The sequence below is a fragment of the Osmerus mordax genome, chromosome 18, assembly GCF_038355195.1.
Source record: "Osmerus mordax isolate fOsmMor3 chromosome 18, fOsmMor3.pri, whole genome shotgun sequence".
NCBI lineage: Eukaryota > Metazoa > Chordata > Actinopteri > Osmeriformes > Osmeridae > Osmerus > Osmerus mordax.
Genome location: NC_090067.1, coordinates 7,058,922 through 7,081,765, shown reverse-complemented (window position 1 = coordinate 7,081,765; position 22,844 = coordinate 7,058,922). Strand labels below are relative to the sequence as shown.

Below are 22,844 nucleotides of genomic sequence, written 5' to 3'. Positions count from 1 at the left end.
GAGAGAGAGAGAGAGAGAGAGAGAGAGAGAGAGAGAGAGAGAGAGAGAGAGAGAGAGAGAGAGAGAGAAAGAGGGAGAGAAAAAGCTTAACATAATGGTGACGAGGACGAAATATACTCTACAATAGTTTCTTAGCCCTTCTTTCCGTGTTTCTCCCTGTTCTGTCAGAAAGTTGTACAGATGAACTACGTATGTGTTGTTTCTGGCGGCGGCCATCTTGTTCCTACTGTACTCACAGTGCAGAGTGTCTCAAACTCCTTGTCGGAGACGAAGGAGCCGTCCAGGCCGAATAGGAAGATGGAGGCGTAGGAGAGCAGTCCCCCTAGGATGATCAGGTTGTTCATATAGGGGCTGGACATCTTGATCAGTCTGGGGGGGGGAAGAGGGGGGAAGCATAGTCAGACAATTGATTTAGCCAAGCAATTCCCGCATCACCCTCCCCCAACCCGCCAACCCTCACCTAAACAGACCTGTAGGTGCCTCCACACACACACACACACACACACAGACCTGTGGTTGCGGTTCTTGATGTTGAAGAAGAGGAAGGTTCCGGCCATCAGCATGCCCAGGATGGTGATGGTGGACAGGATGCTGTAGAGCAGCACATTGATGTGACGCCGCTGCAGGCGCACGAACGTCCGGTCCTTAGGGGGTTCCACACCTGAGAACAAAGAGGAAGGGGAAGGGGTAGGGGGGGAGGTAGAGGAGGAGGGGGGAGCAGGAGGGACAGGAAGAGGAGGAGGAGGGGAGGAGGAAGAGGTAGAGGGGGAGGAGGTAGAGGGTGGGGGGAGGAGGAGGGACAGGAAGAGGAGGAGGAGGGGAGGAGGAAGAGGTAGAGGGGGAGGAGGTAGAGGGTGGGAGGAGGAGGAGGTACACAGGGTGTTGGTCAGATAGCATGCACTCCTGAGGTGCCCTGTGTGCCCCCCATCCTCTGCCGGTGAGAACATCGATTTCCATGGTTCACTTTACACACTTCACCTCACCGGACACAGAAACCAGGGTTCCTGCTGAAAAATGTCCAACAGTGTGAGTGTGTATGTATGTGTGTGTGTCTTTCCAGGCAGGAGGGGGGAGAGAGTCAGAGTGAAACGAGGTGAACACCGCCCACATACACTGACAGACTAGTATACACACATTTTGCTCACGTTGCGTGTGAGCTTGAGTGACGTAAGACTAAACACCATCTTCTCTCTCGCACATACGTACCTTGGAACTTGATAGTATTGTTGATGAGATCCAGTACATCTGCAATGGCATTGTATTCTCCGACCTTAACCTCCTGGCCCTCTGTAGGACACAGACACACACACACACATAAAAGTTAGTTACAGTGACAGTTTATGGGTACCTTTGTGTGTACCATGTGTACAACTAAGTGTAAAGGATGTTTACTGGCTATGACCCAAAATGGCGGGCAGTGGCTTCTAGGTAACCCCACTCTACCTAGGAAACTGGGTCCTCACCACGGAACCGTGACAGGGAAAGGGGGACGTGATAAATAAATCCACTTGCACCATGGCATTTATAACGCAATACACATCGACTTTAACATTTTCACAGGAACAGGAAATGAGTTTAAATGGCAATATATCCTGGGCTCATAACCCAAATGTGTGTCTCAGGAGGGCCATTCTAACAGAGCTGATTTCCTATCGGAGGTGTCTTAAAGGCAGCTTCTGGTCCCGCATGTGTAATACTGCAATAGTATTGACCCAGACATCCAGCCTTCTCCCATCACTCTGTCCCTCATAAAGACACTCGTTCACTCTCTGCTCTCACTGGGGACTGGGATGGGGAGAGGTGGAGAGGGGGGGGGGGTGCGGAGGGGGAGTTCTCCATCTTTAAATTTTTTTCTCTCTCCCTCTCCCTCTCCCTCTCCCTCTCCCTCTCCCTCTCCCTCTCCCTCTCCCTCTCCCTCTCCCTCTCTCTCTCTCTCTCTCTCTCTCTCTCTCTCTCTCTCTCTCTCTCTCTCTCTCTCTCTCTCTCTCCCTCTCCCTCTCCCTCTCCCTCTCCCTCTCCCTCTCCCTCTCCCTCTCCCCCTCCCTCTCCCTCTCTCTCTCTCTCTCCTTCGAAACACGCACATTCACACAAACAAACAGGAGCATCAACAAACTAACTCTTTATATCAGTTATGGCTTTTACACAAGTCAACCCCAGTGAACTCCTGAGTAGCATTAGTCTTGACGTTGGAAGTTAGTGATAAAACCTGTTTTCGAAAAACACCAGGCTGGCTCTGTGTTCATTTGTAGTTTTTCTGACTTGAACAATTAAGACTACAACTCCCTTGGGGCTGTGGAGGCACCACGAGGACGTTAACATGACCCTCAGCCCGGCTTAGGAGAGAACACTTCATGGCTGTTTGTTCAATTAGCATTCTAATTACTGTGAACTGGATCCAGACTTCATAATCACCTCCTGTCCGTTCTGAACAAGACGTTATGTTGTTGTTTCCGAGGACCAGAGGTTTGAGAATGCTCAGTTAGATTAGAAAGACGTGTCCTGGAGGTCACAGACAGGAGACCAGGTGGATGTGTCTATGCAGGTGGTGCTACATTGACAAGGACACGATTGACGGCATTAAAAAGAATTCAACTCAAGCCTTATGAGCAGCCCGGAAGAGGAGTTACCGCTGTAACAGATGGGGAGGAGGAAGCACCTTGGTGTTATAGCATTCCCAGCTGGCCCGCTCTGCCTACCTCGTGCCAAACTATTTTTAGGGATTTGACAGAATTATTATGAAAATGATTTGTTACAAAACTAGATGTAAATGCATCCTCGTTGTGTCATTAAGGTTTGCTTCCCGTCTGGATTTCTATAAAGACATCCCACAGGTTTAAACCCCGTGTGGAAACACATGGGGAGGTGAGCGGTGGGCTGTGGACATCCAGCCAGGAGGAGCGGGACCTTCTGACAGGGCGCTGGAGTTCTGATCGCCCGCAGCGAGACAGAGAGAGGGGGATGGATAAAGAGGGGGAGAGAGGGGGAGAGATAGAAAGAGAGAAGGGAGTGAGAGAGTGAGGGAGGGAGAGAGAGTGAGAGAGAGAGAGTGAGGGAGAGGGAGGGAGAGGGAGGGAGAGTGAGAGAGTGAGAGAGGGAGGGAGAGATCGGAACTTCAGCAGGATTCAGCCAGACAGAGGGAGAGTGTTCTCGGCGTGTTTGGAGGAGAGAAGGGGGAGGTCATAAGATCACAAGATGGTTAGAGATGAAAGGATGAAAAGACAGAGGGGTGAGCGTGCGTGAGAAGAGGAGGAGAGATTTATAGGATAAACACAAAGTGAGATATTTTGAGAGAGAGAAAGACAGACAGAGAAGGGAGGAGGTTGGGAGACAGAGAGTGGCGAGAGAGAGACAGAAAAAGAGAGAGAGAAAGGGTGGATAAAAGAGAGACTAACAAGTAAAAAGGGAGAAGTGGGGGGGGGGGGGTGAATATGCCTGGGGCTAACAGGGACTCCATATGACTCCTGTCCCGGTACAGCAGCAATGGCCCCCTCTCCACAGGTGACCTGATATAACAGGCCCTTCTCTGCTTAGCCATGCCTCCCTTCAAAGAGACAGACAACGTCACCTCCCAGTCAAACAGGTCTTCCTGTCCTTAGGGTTCAAACGCACAAGCAAACACAGACAGGCGCTTACCTCTCAAACACACAGAGAAACACACAGACACCTTTCAGAAACACAGACACACGGTGATGTAAGCAGCTAGGGGCAGTGTGTGCAGTGGGGTAGATAAGACAGGAGGGGGAGAGAGGGGACTAATAGAAACAGTTTAGTACGGAGGGAAGGGGGCATGGGGGGTGGGGGTCCCTGGGGAATCCTATCCCCTGAATCAAGATACCATCTCTGGTGTGCCCCCAACCTCCCCCCGCCCCCCACCCACACTCACTCTGCTGAACCTGCTGTAAACAAACACTGGTTGGCTGACGCTACAGAGCACATGATCTTAAAACTACAATACCCATCACACCCTTGTGTGCAATCCCAATGCAAACAATACCGTGGCAGTCGGGCAATTCAGCAGTAGCTCATATAAAGTGTCATGGCCGTACCTTGGAACTGCGTGAACTTGATGGTGCCCATCCTCTCGCCGTTCCGGAACATGACCTGACCCTGGAGGGACGGAAGACAAAGACAAAGACGAGAAAAACAACGTCAAAGCACATTTCACACTAATACAATCAAAAGCGAGTCCCAAAAGTGCAATGTCCTTTAACACCCAAAGTCAACTTTCACAACTGACCGGGACAAAACAAGTTAGCATTTCATATGTTGAGAGGCAAATGTCCTAAAAAACATCCATCAAATCTGATTGAGTTTTAACCAAGAGAGTAAAAGAGGGTGTGGTTGGACAGTAGTGCTGAACAGGGGCTTGATGTCAGAGTGGCTCTCTTCAGGTTGTGTGTTAGTCTTGGCCTGACAGAGACTGTTGGCAGACATCCGTCTACGTGAGCAGCATTGTGGCGTTCTTCTGGCACCTGCCTGCCCGCTTATCACATCAGTTAGAAGGCAAGAATCGATCAGTTTACCGGGGAGAGACAACATTAACGTCCGGCAGACCCATCCGTTAATATCTTTCACATGGGGGTGTGTGTGTGTGTGGTTGAGGGGGTGTTCTGCTGCGTCGGTACACTTATCGCAAACCCCCTCACCGCCGCCCCCCCCCCCCTCCACGCCCCACCCCTACAGGCAATTTCTTTAAGTGGGAGTGGCAACTTTGGCAAATGGAGGTGGAGTGCGTTGGTGTGTGTGTGTGGTGGGGGGGCTTCAGTGTCTTTGATGTCATCTCCAGAGGTGATCAGTCCTCATTGAGGAAGCTCCTCGCCACAGTCCAGCCACCGCCACCCCCAGCCTCTAGCATTCATGATATTCATACCCTTTCAAGAGGAAATGAGTCTTGTCAACACACCGCCTTTCTTCCTTTCTATCTTTCACTCGCTCTTTTCCCCTCGCTCCCCCCCTTCCCTTCTCTCTCTCTCTCTTCATTTGGTGAGTCTGTTTAATTAATTCAGCCCGCCATCTGCTTGTCTCCTCTCTCTGATTAAATATTAAGTGGGTTTAGGGATGCCATGGCCAGGTAAGGGTGAGCCTGGTATTAGCATGGCGCTGATTAAACCCACGCCGAGGGTGGTGGGGGACAGCAGGGAGACTCAAGAGACCGTTTCGGCCCTGTCCCCCCCCCCCCTTTCACACACACACACACACACACACTCACACACAAAGAGGCTTTGAAGTATCCCCCTGTCTCAATTCACACTCATGTATATCCACACAGACACCAGGAGAAAGGATTCCGGGGCCCTTCGGCAAAGACTTGTCCCGGACTAGCAGTCCCGTCGAGGGGTCTTAGACCCAGCTCACCTCCCTGATGATGGAGATATGCTGGAACATCACCTTGTGTGAGCTGCCACATTACTTTGTGTCTGGAGGTGACAGGGTTGGCAGAGAAGGTAGGCCTACGTAGGTAGTATGTGTGTTTGAATGTGTGTGTGTGTGTGTGTGTGTGCATGTTTGTGTGTGTGTGGGGGCTCCAGGTGTGAATAGCGCACCAGAGGGATCAGCAGGAGCAGCCATATGTGGTGAATGTTCCTCTCCCACACACAAACAACTCAAACTGCACACAAGCACAACATTGCAGGAACATTCCTTTGCAAGCACATATGGACACCTGTGGACACACTTACCTCACACCTCTGTCCTGCAAGGTTTCTACCCTGAGGCAATGATCCAAGCTGTCAGACTCTCCACAATGATACCAATGCACTGGTAACAGTCGAGACACAGCCCACACTGCAGACACACGCACACCCTCCGTGCTTTCGTTTGTCTAAGTTTCTATGCTGTCTACAGATGCTGTGTAGCTAGAAGAACAGTCAACAAATACTAAATCATTAAACAAACTTGCCAAAATGTAATAAATCATTTTAAGTATGGATTAAACTTCCTATAAAAACAGTGTTTAATTGGGGATCATGTTGAATCTTAAAACCTGTTCCTTCTCTCTACTCCCTTGACACATGTTGGTAGAACTGTGTTTACATTTTTCATGAAACAAGCTTTTTCAAGACAGCAGGGGAACAATGCAAATGCTTTCTGTCTTTGAGATTCAGCAGAAACAACAAAACCCACAAGATTACCAGTGTGCATTTACCATCCAGTAGAAGGTGAATCAAGCTATTGTAGACAGCTATTATAGAGACAGTACAGTAGGTCATCCTCAGTCTTCCTAGCATGATAAAGACAACTAACCAATCAACCGGCTTGTTTAATCCTATAAGTGGTCCATGGTTGTTTCACTACAATACATACTTACTGTACACACACACACACACACACAGACACACACACACACACACACACACACACACACCAGCCTAGTTTCTGAGAGATGCTGCATGAGATGCATTAAGCAGCATAATTAACACTTTTTTAGCACAAGTGTATCTGTGCATGACCTGAGGTGAAGAACTGTGTGTGTATTCATGTGCATGTGTGTGTCATTGAGTCAGGATGTCATAACAGTGAGAGTGTGGACGGCACCAGCTGCTGTTAAAGGTCTGCCAATTTGACGCCAGGATCCTGGGTAGAGACCCGCCTCGTAACAGGCCTGACCTCAAACAGGCTTAACGCTCCTGGAGGCCCATTGCTGCATCACAGGCTCTCCATGTAGGACTTGGGACTTTTCGGGTGTGCTGAAGGCTGTTTGTGTGTGTGTGCGTTGGTCGTCTAATAAGGACAAACCATTTTTCCCAGTCAGAGACGGGAAGCCATTGGAGGGTTCACTGGCATCATGATCGAGACGCGTGGAGTTCACGGGACCCCAAATCCTTTTTCTCAGGAGCTAGTCGAGTGAACCGCCAAACTCACCGTCACACCGAAGAAGTTGGTCTCGTTCATGACGTCCAGCACCATCTTGCCCACCTCGTGGTCGTCCACGGTGAAGTTGTGGTGGAGGTCGTGGTGCTGCTTGTGCCTGAGCAGCTGCATGACCCGGGTCAGAGTCTTGGCGATCACCCAGATCCCGTCGTAGGCGAAGCCGTGGAACTTGCTGGCCTCCACCCCCTTCTGACGCAGCTCCCCCTCGTACTCGCTGGCGTACTCCTTTGGGGTCTGGGAACGAGGTGGGAGGGGCGGGGAGGCAAAAAGCTCGGATTACTGGATGGAACTGTGTCTGTGTGCGCCAGGGTTTAGCATGTGAGTGTGTGTATGCCTCTGTGTGCTCAAGTGAGTGTGTAAGTGCAGTGTGTGTGTGTGTGTGTGTGTGTGTGTGTGTGTGCGGGACACTCACCCTCCCAGAGATGCCCTTGACCTGCCTGGCGCTGAGTGGTTCAAAGTCCACGCTGATGTAGCCCTCCATGGCAGTCAGCAGCTTGCGGGTGGTGCAGTTGGTGGAATTAGCCTGCTCCCACCAGTTGCCCTGGTACCAGCCTGGGATGATCCACTGGTACTTACTACCATACATGTTCAGGTTGTAGGCCTGGGGAGAACGGGGGATTACTGTGTCAGAGGCTACATGAAACTATGTAGTCTGGACTGTTACGTGTAAGCTGTTGTGGGTGTGTGTGTGTGTGTGTGTAAACATACACCCTTTTTATACTGGGTGGTAATGTAGATGGCATAATACACCCACTCTAATCTCATTCTTTTTCACTCCCGGGCACGCACACGCACACACAAACACACAAGCACATCCACATCAAAGCAGCCCATAAGCTGTTCCTAGTCAAACACAAGTCATCATCGACGCTTTGTAAGACCCATAACTGACCCGCTCAGTGGTAATCATTAGCGGTGGCCATGTCAGCGCGCCACAGTGTCCATAAGGACACCTCAGAGGCACTCAGGCTCTGGTCAATAACGTCAATAGGAATCGGCTCTCTGCTGCAGCAGACCCTGCATCACTGGCTGCAGACACAGTCAGTCTAACAAGACATAACCCTGGTTGGGGTGCGCTTCAAAGGAGGTGGGTGGGGGGGTCGGGGGGGGAAATCCACTCACACAGCAGAAGACCTTGGAGGCCAGGTTCTCGTCAAACTGGCCGATGATGATCCTCACGTCATTGTCCTGAGGAGAGGGAGGAACAAGAGGAGGGACAGAGTGTTACGACATGAGTGTGTGTGTGTATAGTCACATGTCACAGCAAGCTGGAAAACATTTGGGGGATAGCCGCCGCAAAGCAGGGAGCGCTCTGTGTGTGCGCGCGTTCATTCTCATGTTGTGTGTGTGTGTGTGTGCACGCTGTACACCTTAAACAGTGTTTGATGGATGGCGCTCTGATGTTTCTCATGGGTGACACTCGGGTCCAGCCCCCTGATGTAAAAAAGCTCCACCAGCAGACTGCCAGAGGCAGACGAGACCGGGATCAGGGAGACTCAAAGGTCACGTCTCACTCTTGACTGCTTTTCTAAAGCTCGGGCAACGCTTTGAATGAGCGGACTAACCCTTTACCTTCGACGGGTCGTTACGGACGTTTGAACCAAGCTGTGGATGTGGGGCTTGACGCCAGCACACAATGAGGTGCACACGCTCATTACTGGTAAATAAAACGTCAATTCATCTGAAACATCAAGCGGGTACTGTTGTTTTTTGAGGACAGTCTTGTTTTGGTGTTTCACATCAGATTGTGTTTGGATTCAAGGTACTGATCGAGTGATCGTACAGAAAAGCTTGTGTGTTTAATAGATCCCATACAGTCACCTTGTGTGACTTAAATTCGGAGCCTTAATGTACCAAATCAGAGGTAAATATTGTCAGGTTGCACTGAGTAAAGAAGAAGATTAATCATCAAAACTACGAAGGAAGTATTCTAAAGTAGAATTGAAAGAAGATTGATCTCATATCAATCAATTTATGAACATATGTCAACATTTTATCTGCATGATACATTTAGTCATTTAGAAGTCTGACCTGCTTCTACAGCAGTGGTAGCTGTCATTGCCACAGCATGCCCTATGCAAATCAAAGGCTGATTTGATGGCTAGATGGCTTAAGGTCAATCAAGCATTACAGCCTGGCCAATCCCGGATTTTGTACGTGTCACATGTCATGTTGATCAGGACACAACTGCCAACCATGGTCACCCAATCATCCAAATACCCAGAGGTGATTGGACGGATTTATCCAAGAAAGGATTACGGTTCCGCTCATGACAGTTTCACATCTTCCCTGAAACGATTTGATGACGGAAAAAAAAACGACTCAATTGTTTCAGGGTTTGGATGCGGACTCCAGTTGTAAAACAACTCACACATAGACACTTCCTCAACAAGCAAACATTTTTCTGAAACCAGAGGAAACAGGATAAATACAGCATACTGCCTTTCAGCACAAAGACCCTGTGCCCCACTCCACGCCGGCATGGTGTGTGGTCCCCCACCTGCGTCTCCTTCCATCACCACAAAAACCCCAATCAAAACATCCATTCCATCCCAGAATTCTTTGGCGGGTGGCGGGCTCCTTGTGAGAGCCAGACAGCATGCTGGGGCATTTAAGGGGGCCTTTTGTGTGTGTAGTGGTTGTCAACAGTGCCCTGTTCCCCCAGGAGCACCAGCTCTTGCCCCCAGGCCCTCTAGCAGGGCCATGGGACATAAGAACCCCCAATCCCTGCTGGCCCTTCAAGGGTCTTTGTGTGTGTGTGTGTGTGTGTGTGTGGTGTGTGATGGGGCTGTGTGGGTGGTTTAGGGTGGTGGTGGGGGGGAGGGGGTTGTATAGGGTGTGTGTGTGTGTGTGTGTGTGTGTGTGTGTGTGTGTGTGTGGTGTGTGATGGGGCTGTGTGGGTGGTTTAGGGTGGTGGTGGGGGGGAGGGGGTTGTATAGGGTGTGCGTGTGTGTGTGTGTGTGTGTGTGTGTGTGTGTGTGGTGTGTGATGGGGCTGTGTGGGTGGTTTAGGGTGGTGGGGGGTTGTATAGGGTGTGTGTGTGGTTTGAGGAGGGGGAGTGTGTGTGGTGTGTATAGTCCAGGCCTCATGTATCCACTGGGTAGAGCACCCCTGCTTCCTACAGACAGTACTGCTGGGGATGTCCTCTGTTGATTTAGATGGAAGGGTAATGCCTGCCCACTTAATACGCCATGAGGTGTCTCGTTACCAGAATGGGGTTGATTAGAGCTCCTCACACACTGATACACACACACAAACACAGACAAGGACACACATACACACAAACACAGATCACATTCACACACATACAGTACACAATACCACAGACAAGGACACATACACACACAAGGACACACACATACGTGCAAAGACACACACAAAAACACACGCACACACACACACAAAGGAGAGCAGTTTATAAGCGTGTAAGAGTGATTTATTGACTGGTCAGTGTGTGTTGTCCTATCCACTAAGCTAGTCCCATCTGGTTGTAATGATTACTATGTGGCTAATACACACTTTACTGCTCTGTCTAATGGCCAGGCTGTCCAGCCTGTCGAATGGAAACTAGGTAGACATTATAGTTGTAATAGTCCCTCTCATAAACTTATCTACAGCAGCAGGCTGAGGGGTTAAAGAAGCAGTTCACTCAACACCTCTCTAACAGGATTTTCATTTCTTTAAATTTGTATTGTGTTGTTATATGTGTTTAATGACGACACACCATGTGTGTATGGGATTTGCCCATCCATTTAAGATATATGTGTGTGTGTGTGTGTCTATGTTTGCCGTGTCTGTACCCATGTTTGCTGTGTGTGTTTCTGTGTGTCTCTATGAGTGGCATGTGTGTGTGGGTCAATGTGTAGGCGTGGGTGTGTTTCTCGGTGTGGTGTGTGTGTGTGCGCGCACGCACGAGGTTTTGCAGTGCAGAGCCCATGTTGAGGCTTTACGCTATTATGGGATTTGGGGGAGCAGAGGTGCTCCATCAGAAGGAAAAGCCGGCCAGGAAAACGCAGCACAGCGCAGCAGAGCTGTGGCAACCGGAGGATCAATAACCACGCAATGAAGAGGGCACTGCTGGGATGGGGACGGGAGCTGCGACTGTGTAGTACATCATATTCAGACGTACAGAATGGGGCTGCGTGTGTGTGGATTGGTGTGGGCCACACTGTGTTAAATATCCAGTGAGAGAGACAGGCAAAGAGAGAGAGAGAGAGAGAGAGAGAGAGAGAGAGAGAGAGAGAGAGAGAGAGAGAGAGAGAGAGAGAGAGGACAGAAATGTGATAGTAGAGATGACTGTGTGCTGAAGCTCTCCAGCAGTAGGGCTGGGTCAGCACCATGGACAGCGCTTGACTGTAGTGCGCTACTACTAGAAAAAGTAACAGAGCATCTCAGGCCAGCAAAGAATGCCGCAGGATACGGCGAGACACTACAAAACACAACGGAAACTAACAGAACAGGACATCAGACACAACAACAACACGACAAACAGCACAGGTGTGTTCGATTTGCGATTCAGGCATCAGGTGGTCCAAAAACGCTTCCCGTCCCAGACGAACTGTCAAAACAAGACTGCACACACACACACGCATGCGCACACACACACACACTTTCATCCTTTCTGATGGCGTTACAGGGGGAATGGCCAACGGAAAGAGAGAGATGAGAGGAAAACAAACCCAGTGTTTTAGAGAGAGAAGGCAGCTCTGCTGAGACATGAAACGCGGAAACCATTTGCATATTCAACTCTGATCAAGGAAAAAGATGTCAGCTTAAAATGTCAGCTTCACACACTCAGATGGATGTATATTTTGGAAGGGAAAGCTTTATCTTTCTTTCTTTTCTTCCCTTTTTGCTGTCTCCCTCTCTCACACGCACACACACACACACACACACACACACACTGATCTCTTTCTGCCTGCTTCCTTACTCGCTTCTCTCTCCTTGTCTCTGTGTCTTTAATTGAGATGAACACACACAATTGAGAAGAACACACACTCTGGGACCATGAGATGCACGGCTCCCGACACACACCCACGTTTTACACTCACCTTCAGCTTTTTGACGTTGATACAGGGGTCATTCGAAAAGCTCTCTGTGTCAGCGATCTGGATGTCCGCTTTCTCTAGCTCGTTGGTCAGGTCATTCCTTACCTGAGAGAGAGGAAAAGAGAGCACGAGGGAGAGAGAAAGAGAAGGAAAGAGAGACAGAGAAAGAGAGAGAGAGAGAAATAAAGAGACAAAGGGGAAGAGAGAGAGAGCGAAAGAGAGAGGGAGGGAGAACAAATAAATACCTGAAAATAACTCTTCCCTTTTTCCTTTAGAATGCCTTCTCCCGCATGTCAGTTAGCAGCCAATAGCAGCAGCCCACCATGTGGGATGCTTCCCTGGTGAGACTTGGCTGTACTTCAGATACTTCTGCCTTAATCTGGCCCAAACCCACCCAGCAGTAAACCATGCCCAATTGTCAATTAATACTTCAGAAAATAAAGAGAGGAAAATTGCCTCTCGGTAACTGATGACTCCCAAACCTCTCCATATTTAAGGCGATGATTCAGTGTGGCCGACATAGCAAAACATTGTGGGAATAGACACGGGCCCAGTTCAACTACTGCTTAGATGCTCCAAAAAAAAGTAAGCTGACCCTATAAACAGCAAGCACGGCAGGGAGACTAGTGACACAGAACAAAGAAAAAGAGAGAGAGAGAGAGAGAGATTGACAGGTAATCTGACTGACATGTCTCCAGGTTTCCATCACAGATTGACATGTGTCAGTGGGAGAGGATTCTCTCCTGGCTCTCTGACACAAGACTCCACAGCAGCCTGGCAAGCTGTTCCGTGAAGGGCAACTGCACTGAACAGCGACTCACTGTTAATGTGGAAATCTACTATATGAACACACTGGACGAGTGAGGGAGGATGTGTACAACTTTAGGTTGAAGATAAAAGAATACACCGACACACGCACACACACGCACAAACACAATTATCCTTTTGTATTTTTCCGCCCTCCATCCCAGCAGCCTTCCATGCTGTGTCGTGTGCCCTCAGGCAGACGCCCCCAGGGGAGGGGTGGCAGGGGGGCGTGTCATGAAATCAGATGGCACATGCCAGGTGGAGTGAGCCCACGTTCCATGATGGAAAAGATGAGGGATGACAGCCAGCACAGTGCACTTGTGGGTGAACCTGGAAACTCTATACACACGCACACACACACACACACACACGCAGAGAAAGCTTCCCCTGACTTCCGCATGAGAAGCTTGTGGGCTCATCTCTCAAGAGGGTTTCAGTTCTCTCCGATTTTGGGGGAAGGAGAGCCTTCGGAAAGGGGGAGGAGGGAGGGAAAGGAGGGGCGGGACGGTGTTGAGAAGGAGGGGAGGAAGGAAGGAAAGACCAACATGAGGAGGAAGACAATTTGGAAAGAGACAGAACAAGATAGGGATGGAAAGAGACAGCGGGAGGGAGGGAGGACGGTGAGGGAGAGGAAGGAGGGAGGGAGGACGGTGAGGGAGAGGAAGGAGGGAGGGAGGACGGTGAGGGAGAGGAAGGAGGGAGGGAGGACTGTGAGGGAGAGGAAGGAGAGAGGGAGGACGGTGTGGGAGAGGAAGGAGGGAGGGAGGACGGTGAGGGAGAGGAAGGAGGGAGGGAGGACGGTGAGGGAGAGGAAGGAGGGAGGGAGGACGGTGAGGGAGAGGAAGGAGGGAGGGAAACACACAAATGGAGGGAGAGATTAGGGGGAGGGGAGGGAAAGATTGCTGAGTAACAAGAACCCCCCCCCCCCATTGTCTGCAGCACTCTGGGAATCAAAGACACGCCACTGCAGTGAATACTGACGAAGGGAAACACACACATTCACACACATCCACACACACACACCAGGGGACGGTGTCAAATGTATGAGGAAAAAGTGTTTCATGCATCAGTGCTAGAAGGAGACATTAACAACACAATATGATTATATTTATTGTACAGACAAACAAAAACTCTGGTGCACATAAACCCATCAATAAAACCACACACACACAGTTGCTGGGTGTGTGTGTGTTTGTTTGTGTAAGAGTGAGTAAACACTGTGAGTGGGACACACTCTTTTCCACTACTACGTCACCATGGAAACCCAGAGTGATTAACACCATTTCATAGTGTCCTGGCTGTAATACTTAATTGCTGTGTGTGTATGTGTGTGTGTTTGCATGTGCAGCAGACATTATGGTGCCTCTGTGTCATTGCATACATGTGGTGTGAGCGATATTGTGTGCGTGCGTGTGGAAAGCAGATGTTTTGGGGTTTGTGTGCATGGGTCAATGAGTAACAATGAGTTATGTGCATGTGTGCGTGTGTGGGTGTGTGTGTGTGTGTGTGAGAGAGAGAGACAGAGAGAGAGAGAGAGAGAGAGAGAGAGAGAGAGAGAGAGAGAGAGAGAGAGAGAGAGAGAGAAAGAGAGAGAGAGAGGGAGGGAGGGTGCCCTGCCACATCTGTTTCCCAGCCTGTGCGTCATATTGCCATGCTAATCCCTGGGTTTATTCTGTGACGGCAGTCATCCGCTCATGCTAACTATGACGGCTAACACGCTGGTGGGCTGCCATCCCTGCTGATGACAAGCCAGTAAGCAGGTGTGTGTGGTATGTGTGTGGGTGTGTACCTTAGTGAGTGTTTGTGTACTAATTTCAGTAATGTAGATTGGTGACAAAAATGTAAGGTGTGTGTGTGTGTGTATAGGCAGTGTGTCTGCGATTTGTATCCTAGTCCAGCCTAGCTGTTGTCCTTGCCCTCCTCTAAACACCTGACTTTCATAGCAGATGATTATAATCCCTTACTGTAACCACACCTGGCTGGCCAGGTCTATTAATAGACCTGTGTGTGTGTGTGTATGTGTGTGTGTGTGTCCAGGTCATCGTCCCACTCGGAACGTGCTTGGCAGGAATCCTGAACAGGGATTATGTAATGTGGCGTAACGGGCCTAAAGGGGAAGTCTCCTTGGGAAGCTGCGGAGCGGAGCGAGGACTGATATATGCACACACACACACTCATACACACACACACACATGGGGATGGTATACTTGAATGAACTTGAATGTCAACACAAACACACAAACACTGACACATTCAAAGAAGTGGCCTTGATGAATGATTTAAATTCATCACCAGGACCCTAGTAATGTACTGGCTGTTGTTCGTGTTTGATGGACATGAAGCACAGGCACACACACATACAGTGTTTGTACCAGTCATGTATCACATGACTGTGTCTAGCCAAGCACCATCTGATTGAAAACATCGCAGAACAGAACAGAACAGAATAGAAGCCTGGTCTACACAGTGTAGAATAGATCATAGCTACAGTACACACTAACTATTCTGCATGGACTTGCTGGACACAATGAGCTCCAAATGGCATCCTGTTTATCCATCACACCAACCATCTTCTGCCTCTGCACTCCATCAGTGTGACGGTGTGACTCTACCCAACGAGCCCCGAAAAACAAGCACAAGCAAGAGTGCCACTTGCATTTTTGTAAATCAGGATTAAGGAGCAATCTCGTGGCAGGTTGATTGAATCAGGCCGCCTGTCTTTCTCCCTCTAAGCCCCCGGGCGGCTTAAGGAAGAAGGAGATAAAGGGATTTTCTTCCCAGAGACCCGCAGAGAGGAGGAGAGAGCAAGAAAGAGAGGGAGGGAGAAAAAGAAAGAGAGACTCCTTATTTACGGTGTGCAGTTTTTCCTTCTTCTTTTTTTGAGCCCCAAAACGCAAAAAACACTCCAGTCACAAGTGATACGTTCTCCGATTCACACGTTAGATATGTCTGATACAAGCCGGCGCTCTGTGGCGTCGCAGTGATGTTCTGCTGCCAAACGTTTAGTGCCTACCCAGAGACGTGAGCACACAGGGAAATAAGATGTGCTATTCATTCTCAATGTGCTACAAGAGACAATACATTGAAGAGACAATACAGTATGTTGAAATTATTTCGGTAAAAATGGCTGCTTGTAATGTATGAAGCAAACTAAATTACCATTCTATAACAATGGCCTGGTTTGTAGACGGGTTGGGGTAAGTCCTTCAATGTAGCTATGCTACTGTTGTGGAAGACATGGTCATAGCACAATTAACTACGACAGAGGTTCATGGTGGTCAGGATACTGTATCATGTCATTTGCATAATAGTAATAGTCAAAGCCACTTCTCAAATGTATTATCTTTTTAAAGATAAGACGACCCCTCTTAAAATCAAACACCAGATGAACTTTAGAAAATAAAGAAATAGTTTAAATCTCCCAAAACATTACTAATACCTAGCTTTACAAAGGCGTTCTCTGCTTTTCTACTGCATCTGTTCAAACGTCAGACAGATGACGCAACACTTCCACAGCAGTGCTATCTTTTTCTACGTACATCTAAAAATAAACACAGGAACTGATTTGCATGCTTGTATTGCCTCTTTGAACCCTTTTGAGAATGCCGCTTCAACGTTGACCCACAAGGGTCTCTTACGGGCGGAGCCAGGGGCTGGTGTGCAGCTGCCCGGTCCAGACTGACCTCTGAGAAGCGCTGCACGTCCTGGGTCAGGGTCCCCACGCGGCTCCAGTTGTAGAAGTTTAGGAACTTCACCACGGCTGGGTTCACGGCGTTGTCTGACGGAACTGTCCGGAAGAAGTTGGGGTATTTCTTCTTGTCGGCCAGAACTGGAGTCGTCGCCGCGAACGACAGCTGGAGAGACAGAGGAGGACATTTAGACGTTACATACAGTACTCTCAAACTGCTATTGGTTGATATCTTAATGACTTGGCCGTTTGGATGATGGATTGTGTAATGTGTATGTTTAACATTAATCTAATGCACTGCTAAGTTAAAGGAATGAGAAATGGAAACAAGCCATCTCACACACACACACACACACTGTCCAGTCTCAGGGTGTGAACAAATCAACACCCCAAACCAGTGAACCTTACATGTCCACAGAGAGATAACAGTACACTGACTGACCAGACTGACCACAGTACACTGACTGACCAGACTGACCACAGTACCCTGACTGACCTGACTGACCACAGTACCCTGACTGACCAGACTGACCACAGTACCCTGACTGACCAGACTGACCACAGTACCCTGACTGACCAGACTCACCTCAGTACCTTGACTGACCAGACTGACCACAGTACCCTGACTGACCAGACTCACCTCAGTACCTTGACTGACCAAAGGTACTGGAGCTACACATGCCTGGTGAGTGACAGCCCAAAGAATCCAAGACCTTAACAAATCTTCACAGAGTGAGTGTGCGCCCAGAATACTTTGATGCACCGGGATGGTATGCATGTGTATACACTGTGTGTACAGAGATACGGAGAGAGAGAGATAATTACATTTTCAGAGAGGAGTTAAAAGCATTACCCTCCGTCGTTCACAGTGCTACTTAGTTTGGATTAGGTTCTGCCTTTGCTCATTTCCTTCTTCCCCCCAAAAAATACGGAATAAAAATGTGCTGAACCGCACCATTAATGTGAGGACCATTTCAGAAACATTTCACATCTTCTGTTCAAACACTGCAACCTAAGCACATTTAAATCTATTCAAGTTTGTGAGGGAAAATGTATTTGAACATTCCGAACTTCATAATTTCTTAATTCAGTTTCAAACTGCTGGAAAAGTTGAGTGCCCTGGAAAAAAACATGAAAGATATCTAGATGTTTCTTCTTCACTTGATGCCTAAGGTGTCAAAATATTTGGATGTTACTGGTCTCCTTGGGCACCAATCACGGTATTTACAATCAATCTCAATATCAGTACAGCTCCAGTACTGCATGTGTCAAGCTAAATCCTATTTCGACATCAGCGGCTGTTATTGAACCAGGACACTGACCCATTGTCAGTGTTCGTGTGTCCAGTTACTGGTGTCCTCCCGTGGGTGTCTAACGGCGTGGAAGCCCTGCCGCTTCACCGGCCCCAGTCCTCTGACAGTACACACATCGAAACACACCTCCCCACAGCACCTTGACAGAAGAGCAGGCTCCTGGATGGAGTGAGTGGTGGGTATGTCAGCCTCGGATGAAGCACAGTCTGAATGGTGTGATGTCATAGGAGGCCCTCTGTTGATCTAATCTTGTCACACTGCCATTGACTGCAGTGGCACACTGGCCCAGGGACATCAGATCAGACATCAGTGTGCGCACACAGACACACCACAGACACACAAGCATGCACACGCACGCAGTAGACAGAATCATCTCTCAGCATAGCCCAATGATTGGGTTAGCGGTCACTGACTCACAGCTTTCTAAGAACAAGACACTGCATTGTCTTGAATGATGTGCTGCAGTGTGCAAATGCACAATATAGAGTAAATCCTTTCACCACTTAATACCAGTGGATCATGTTGAAATGACTCCCTCCTCCAAACACCATAACAAACACCCAAATAACAGCTTACATTTATGTACTCACATGTGTTACTGTATTTATACACACACACACACACACACACACACACACACACACACACACACACACACACACACACATACATACACGCGTGCAAACACACACACTTCTTTCATTTTCATACTAATCAACTGTCCCACTCTCTCCGACATATCCCCCAGTAGGCTGTCAGTTTCTCCAGGGGAGAAAAAGCAGTAATTTGTTTGGGCGTCCATGACGTGCAGGTGTGCACACACCGCGTCAGTCAGCTACAGTGTTCATGAGACTGAAGAGGCCACAGAGGCACCAGGGAGAGAGCATCGTTAGCCACAGTCAACCAACGAGGCTGATCCATTCAGACAAACTGAAGAATCTGTCAAACAGACTTCATTACAGTCTGATCAGTTTGGACAAGAATATTTAGGTTAGAGGATTCCAGATGTTTGGCCTCACCAGTGAGGCTAATTGTGGCTAAGCCGGGCTAGCTTCTGTTAGCACTTTTAGCTGTAAGTCAAAGCACTCCATTTTCAGTATGTCCTATCTGTTATAAAGTTAATGAGTGATATGAATCAAGGCTAGGTTAATTACAGAGTAGAGGGAGATTAAACAGACACTGTGATCAAAAGCAGGATATTATAATTCGGATTAAGGCTATGAGTGTGAGTATAGACTTCCTGGAAGCATGATCGAGGCTCAAGGAGCACCAGCTCCTATGAGGCAGGGCCAAGTGCCACACTTCAATATCCAGATACAAAAAAAAATCTAGTAGATGTCAAAACAAATTCATGAAAAAGGAATCTGAAATGGGGTCATTGGTGGAGTCATTTTGAACATTTTGACAAACCAGCCAGGAGGGCCTGGAAACAGCACAAGGATTAAAGCCATCAGAGAAGAAGAAACCCTTTATCTATGGACTGCTGCTTGATCCAGAATCACCCAGCAGTCTTGGAGCTTTACAGGGACTGTTGTTTTAATCTCCGTTTAGCTCAGTCTGTTTCCTAAACCCACACTGGGAGAAGTTTGTGCTCCTCCAATGAGATCCCAGGATTTTCCCTCCAAACGCATCGACTGGCTCAATAGAAGACAAGGGGGGAGGGGGGGGGGGTGGTGGGGGGTGTAGTATCCACCCAATCTGGGTCAAAGTAGTGTTCTCTCTTTTCAATACTATTGGTTTACTTGATTGGATTCACAAAGAGCAGGAAGGGAAGGGATCGGCAAGGCCAAGTTTATCTTTGCAGTTCATGTCTCTGTGCAGGTGGTCTTGGGGGTCTGAGGAAATGCATCGTTTTATTTGACCAAATGAATCAGTGTGGCTTCTATCTCCAGATCCAGTCCACGTGAGATACTGCTGCCCCATCTGGAAAGAACACATGGACGAGAGGAGGAGGAAGAAGAAGGACTTCTCATCTAGTTTGCTGACAGATCCAGTCCCTATTTTAAACTGGAGAGCGTTATTCAAAAGGGAAGACTGAAAATAGCTCTGATATCACACATCTCAGAGCACTGTCTTATGTAAGAAGGACTTAGAATGGGCTATTCAAATGAAATGGCCTTTTATGGACCACTATGCACTGGCACAATCTCCATCTTTGTCTTGTTCTCATAGACACACACACGCGCGCGCGCGCAAACAAACGCACACACACCCACAGGTAATTAGAACTGCAGAGATGGGCTGGCTCTCTCCCAGCTTACTGCAAGGTCACAGGAGCGCTGGTAATAGAACTGGGTCTGTTCAGCTCCACAGTGCCATGGAGCCTTAGCCAATATCCAGGTGAATCACTAAGATGACTTTCCCTACACAGGGCTTATCAGCCTCCATTTTGACCGTGCACAAAGCCAGACTCCTTCCCCCTCTTCACCTCGCTTATCCAAACAGACACCAGACATGTTTATGCAGAAAAGAGAGGGAATGAGGCCAACAGACGGAAAAAAAAGGAGAAAGGGAGAGCGTGAAAAAGATGTTTTGTGAGACAGATGACAAGGTGGCTCCTGAAGATTAGCAGGAGCACTGCATGCTGTGGCTAGCTGACGTCTGCTCTATCAGATCCTCTGACACCGAGTCGAGCTCTTGCAGGTGTGAGAGCCTATAGAGAGGAGTTTCATTGTCATTAGAAAGTTGTCGAGTCAATTCCACTTTGCTGAGGCAACGTATCGATGAGTCAGCTTAGAATCTTCTGAGGCAGAGACACCATGGACTAACAATGAGCCAACCTATTCCTTGTGTACAGTATCGTTGGATGAGATGACACAGTCATCCTTTCAAACTGCCATTATTGTCTTAGTGAAACAATTTTCTCTGATTGCACTGTTTTGATAAGTACTGCCAATTCTACAATCTCCTTCATTGCTAAGATAAATACTTAAGAATGAAAAAAGTTTGGAAAATTGGAAACCTTGAAAAACAGCCTGCCTGTTGCTCGTTTTTTGGATCGGGAATTGTGGACTCAGAAGTATGTGGATTTGGGGAGTTGTATGTACAATACACTGCAAAATGAGCACCAACTCAAATTCTTTGTTGTTACCTCAGGTAGGTAGTGTGGATTTTAGAGCACCTTTATTTACAATTTATTCAATACCAGAGTGCTTGGAAACCAGTTACCCACACTGCACAAGACCCACCATCAAATATTGATTAATCCATAAATTAGATGGACACACAGCATATTCGATACTGCACATACACCAACAATCCATAACTACTTAAAATGCATGTGAATGCATGTTGGATATGGCACCAGTGTATTGTTACCATATTTACCCAAGATGATACATACAAAGTAGTCCCAAAAAATGAATATTGAAATTGATTTTGTATAATAAATAAAAGAAAATAAACAAAAAAGCATTCTCATGTGACGCCGCAAGGTTTGATGGGATATCATGATCAGGTGACCCCTGAGGTCAAAGACAGTGACAAATCACCGAATGTCACTTTCAGAATGTCACTACACAGTAACTTATTTATCACACCAACTGAAATACTATCAAGGAAATACATACATAGCCAACATTTAAGATTTAATTAACTTTTCTCCCTTTCTTTCCTATTGTCAGCACTCTGGAACAACTACCAAGTTATTTCTGGCTTTGGATTGGTCAGGTGCTGGGCAGGGGGAGACATTCCTGTACCTGTCATTTCCTTTTAAACTGAATGCAAAATAAATGTCTCTGGAGGAGAGGATCCCTCACTGAATTGCTCCTCCCAAGCTATCTTAACTTTTTCCTGGGAGTTTTGTCTTGTCATCCTTGAGGGTTTTACATTGGTTTAGGTGCAGTTCTATGGGAATCTGTGAAGCCATCTGTGTCATCGCTTATAAAGAGGGCGATTCATGAGGAGTGAACATGCATTTGTTGAGTCAAGTGCACACTGGGTAAACAATTTCCAGGCTCACTGTGCTGCAGGGTAAATCAAGATGTTAAAGTTGAATCATGAATGAGTTTCATCATTACATCCAAACACACCCTTACCCAATCTGTTTAGACTCAGGTGCTAACACACCAGCCAGTCCATAGAAATCATCCTTCCTGATGAATCAATAATGGATGTCTTCCTCCTCCCAGGCTGACTCCTCGAGCCCCTTGCAGAGTGAACTAATGGCAGGCCTGTTGATCAGGAAGCTGAGAGGTGGTCTAGCCTCATTCAATATTCACCAGCGGCATTTGGCGCCCAGCAAGGGAGCCCGATGAGGGAGCCAGAGGCAGGGACGGCTGGGAGAGAAGAGGTGGGGGGCGGGGTGGGGAGATGGAGGACGTGGAGCGGACCACATGCTGTGCTCATTAGCACAGCAAAAGGTGGAAAGGTAGCCTGTTCAGCACTTCACAGATGTAATCTTGTGGAGGGGAGGTGGAGATCTGGTGCCGTCGAAATTTCAGTTGGTAAGATTTTCATAAACCCGAGGCCAAGTTATAAGACGGAACATGGAATATGACGTCATAGAGCATCGAAGACTGTTTGCCCCTGACTGCCGTAAGCCTAAAAAAAGGTGAAAGTCCTAACTTCAAAGCATGAAATAGAACGAATTCACATGTGCGTGAGGCTCGGTATGTGTCTGCACCTGCAGGAGGAGAGGAAGAGACATATGGTGGGGGGCGGGGCTGGGTGGAAGGAGGAGGGGCCAAGGTCTTGCAGCCAGTGACTGATATCCTGAGACTCTACTAATGGATGACAGGCTGCCGTGTCCTTTCTCCATCGTGCCAATCAAAGTTCCCCCACGTGCTCAGCACACGGCCGAAAGAGCCCCGCGCCACACGCCACGTGCATACAAGCAACCACGGCGACGGACTGATGGATGTTTTCGAACGGTGCCCTTGCACATTGCCACCTCTCCTTCACTCAGGACTGTGTCGCTCGCCACGGCAACCACGTCAAACTCTCCCCTCGCGTCCTCGCCCCTTCTTCACACCCTGTCACTCAGAGAGAGCTCCTCTCATCTACCTCCGACATCCATCTCCCTACTGCCTCCCCCCCCCCCTCATGACCAGGAAGTGTGAGGTGTAGTATAGGGGAGAGGGAGACGAGGGGGAGGGAGGAGAGGTGAAAAGAAAGTGT

At 48.3% G+C, this 22,844-nt stretch overlaps 1 protein-coding gene across 1 annotated transcript in view; it reads right to left on the bottom strand.

The window, feature by feature from the left end:
* The window catches only part of gabbr2 (gamma-aminobutyric acid (GABA) B receptor, 2), a 111,849-nt gene that overhangs the window by 34,247 nt on the left and 54,758 nt on the right, over window positions 1-22,844 (bottom strand). The window contains exons 3-11 of the mRNA XM_067256202.1: window positions 16,409-16,579; window positions 11,922-12,023; window positions 7,993-8,058; window positions 7,283-7,471; window positions 6,862-7,104; window positions 4,047-4,107; window positions 1,207-1,287; window positions 511-661; window positions 237-369 (exon numbers count right to left, since the gene is read on the bottom strand). Coding sequence (XP_067112303.1) covers window positions 237-369; window positions 511-661; window positions 1,207-1,287; window positions 4,047-4,107; window positions 6,862-7,104; window positions 7,283-7,471; window positions 7,993-8,058; window positions 11,922-12,023; window positions 16,409-16,579 — 1,197 coding nt within the window. The remainder of the gene's footprint in view (window positions 1-236; window positions 370-510; window positions 662-1,206; window positions 1,288-4,046; window positions 4,108-6,861; window positions 7,105-7,282; window positions 7,472-7,992; window positions 8,059-11,921; window positions 12,024-16,408; window positions 16,580-22,844) is intronic.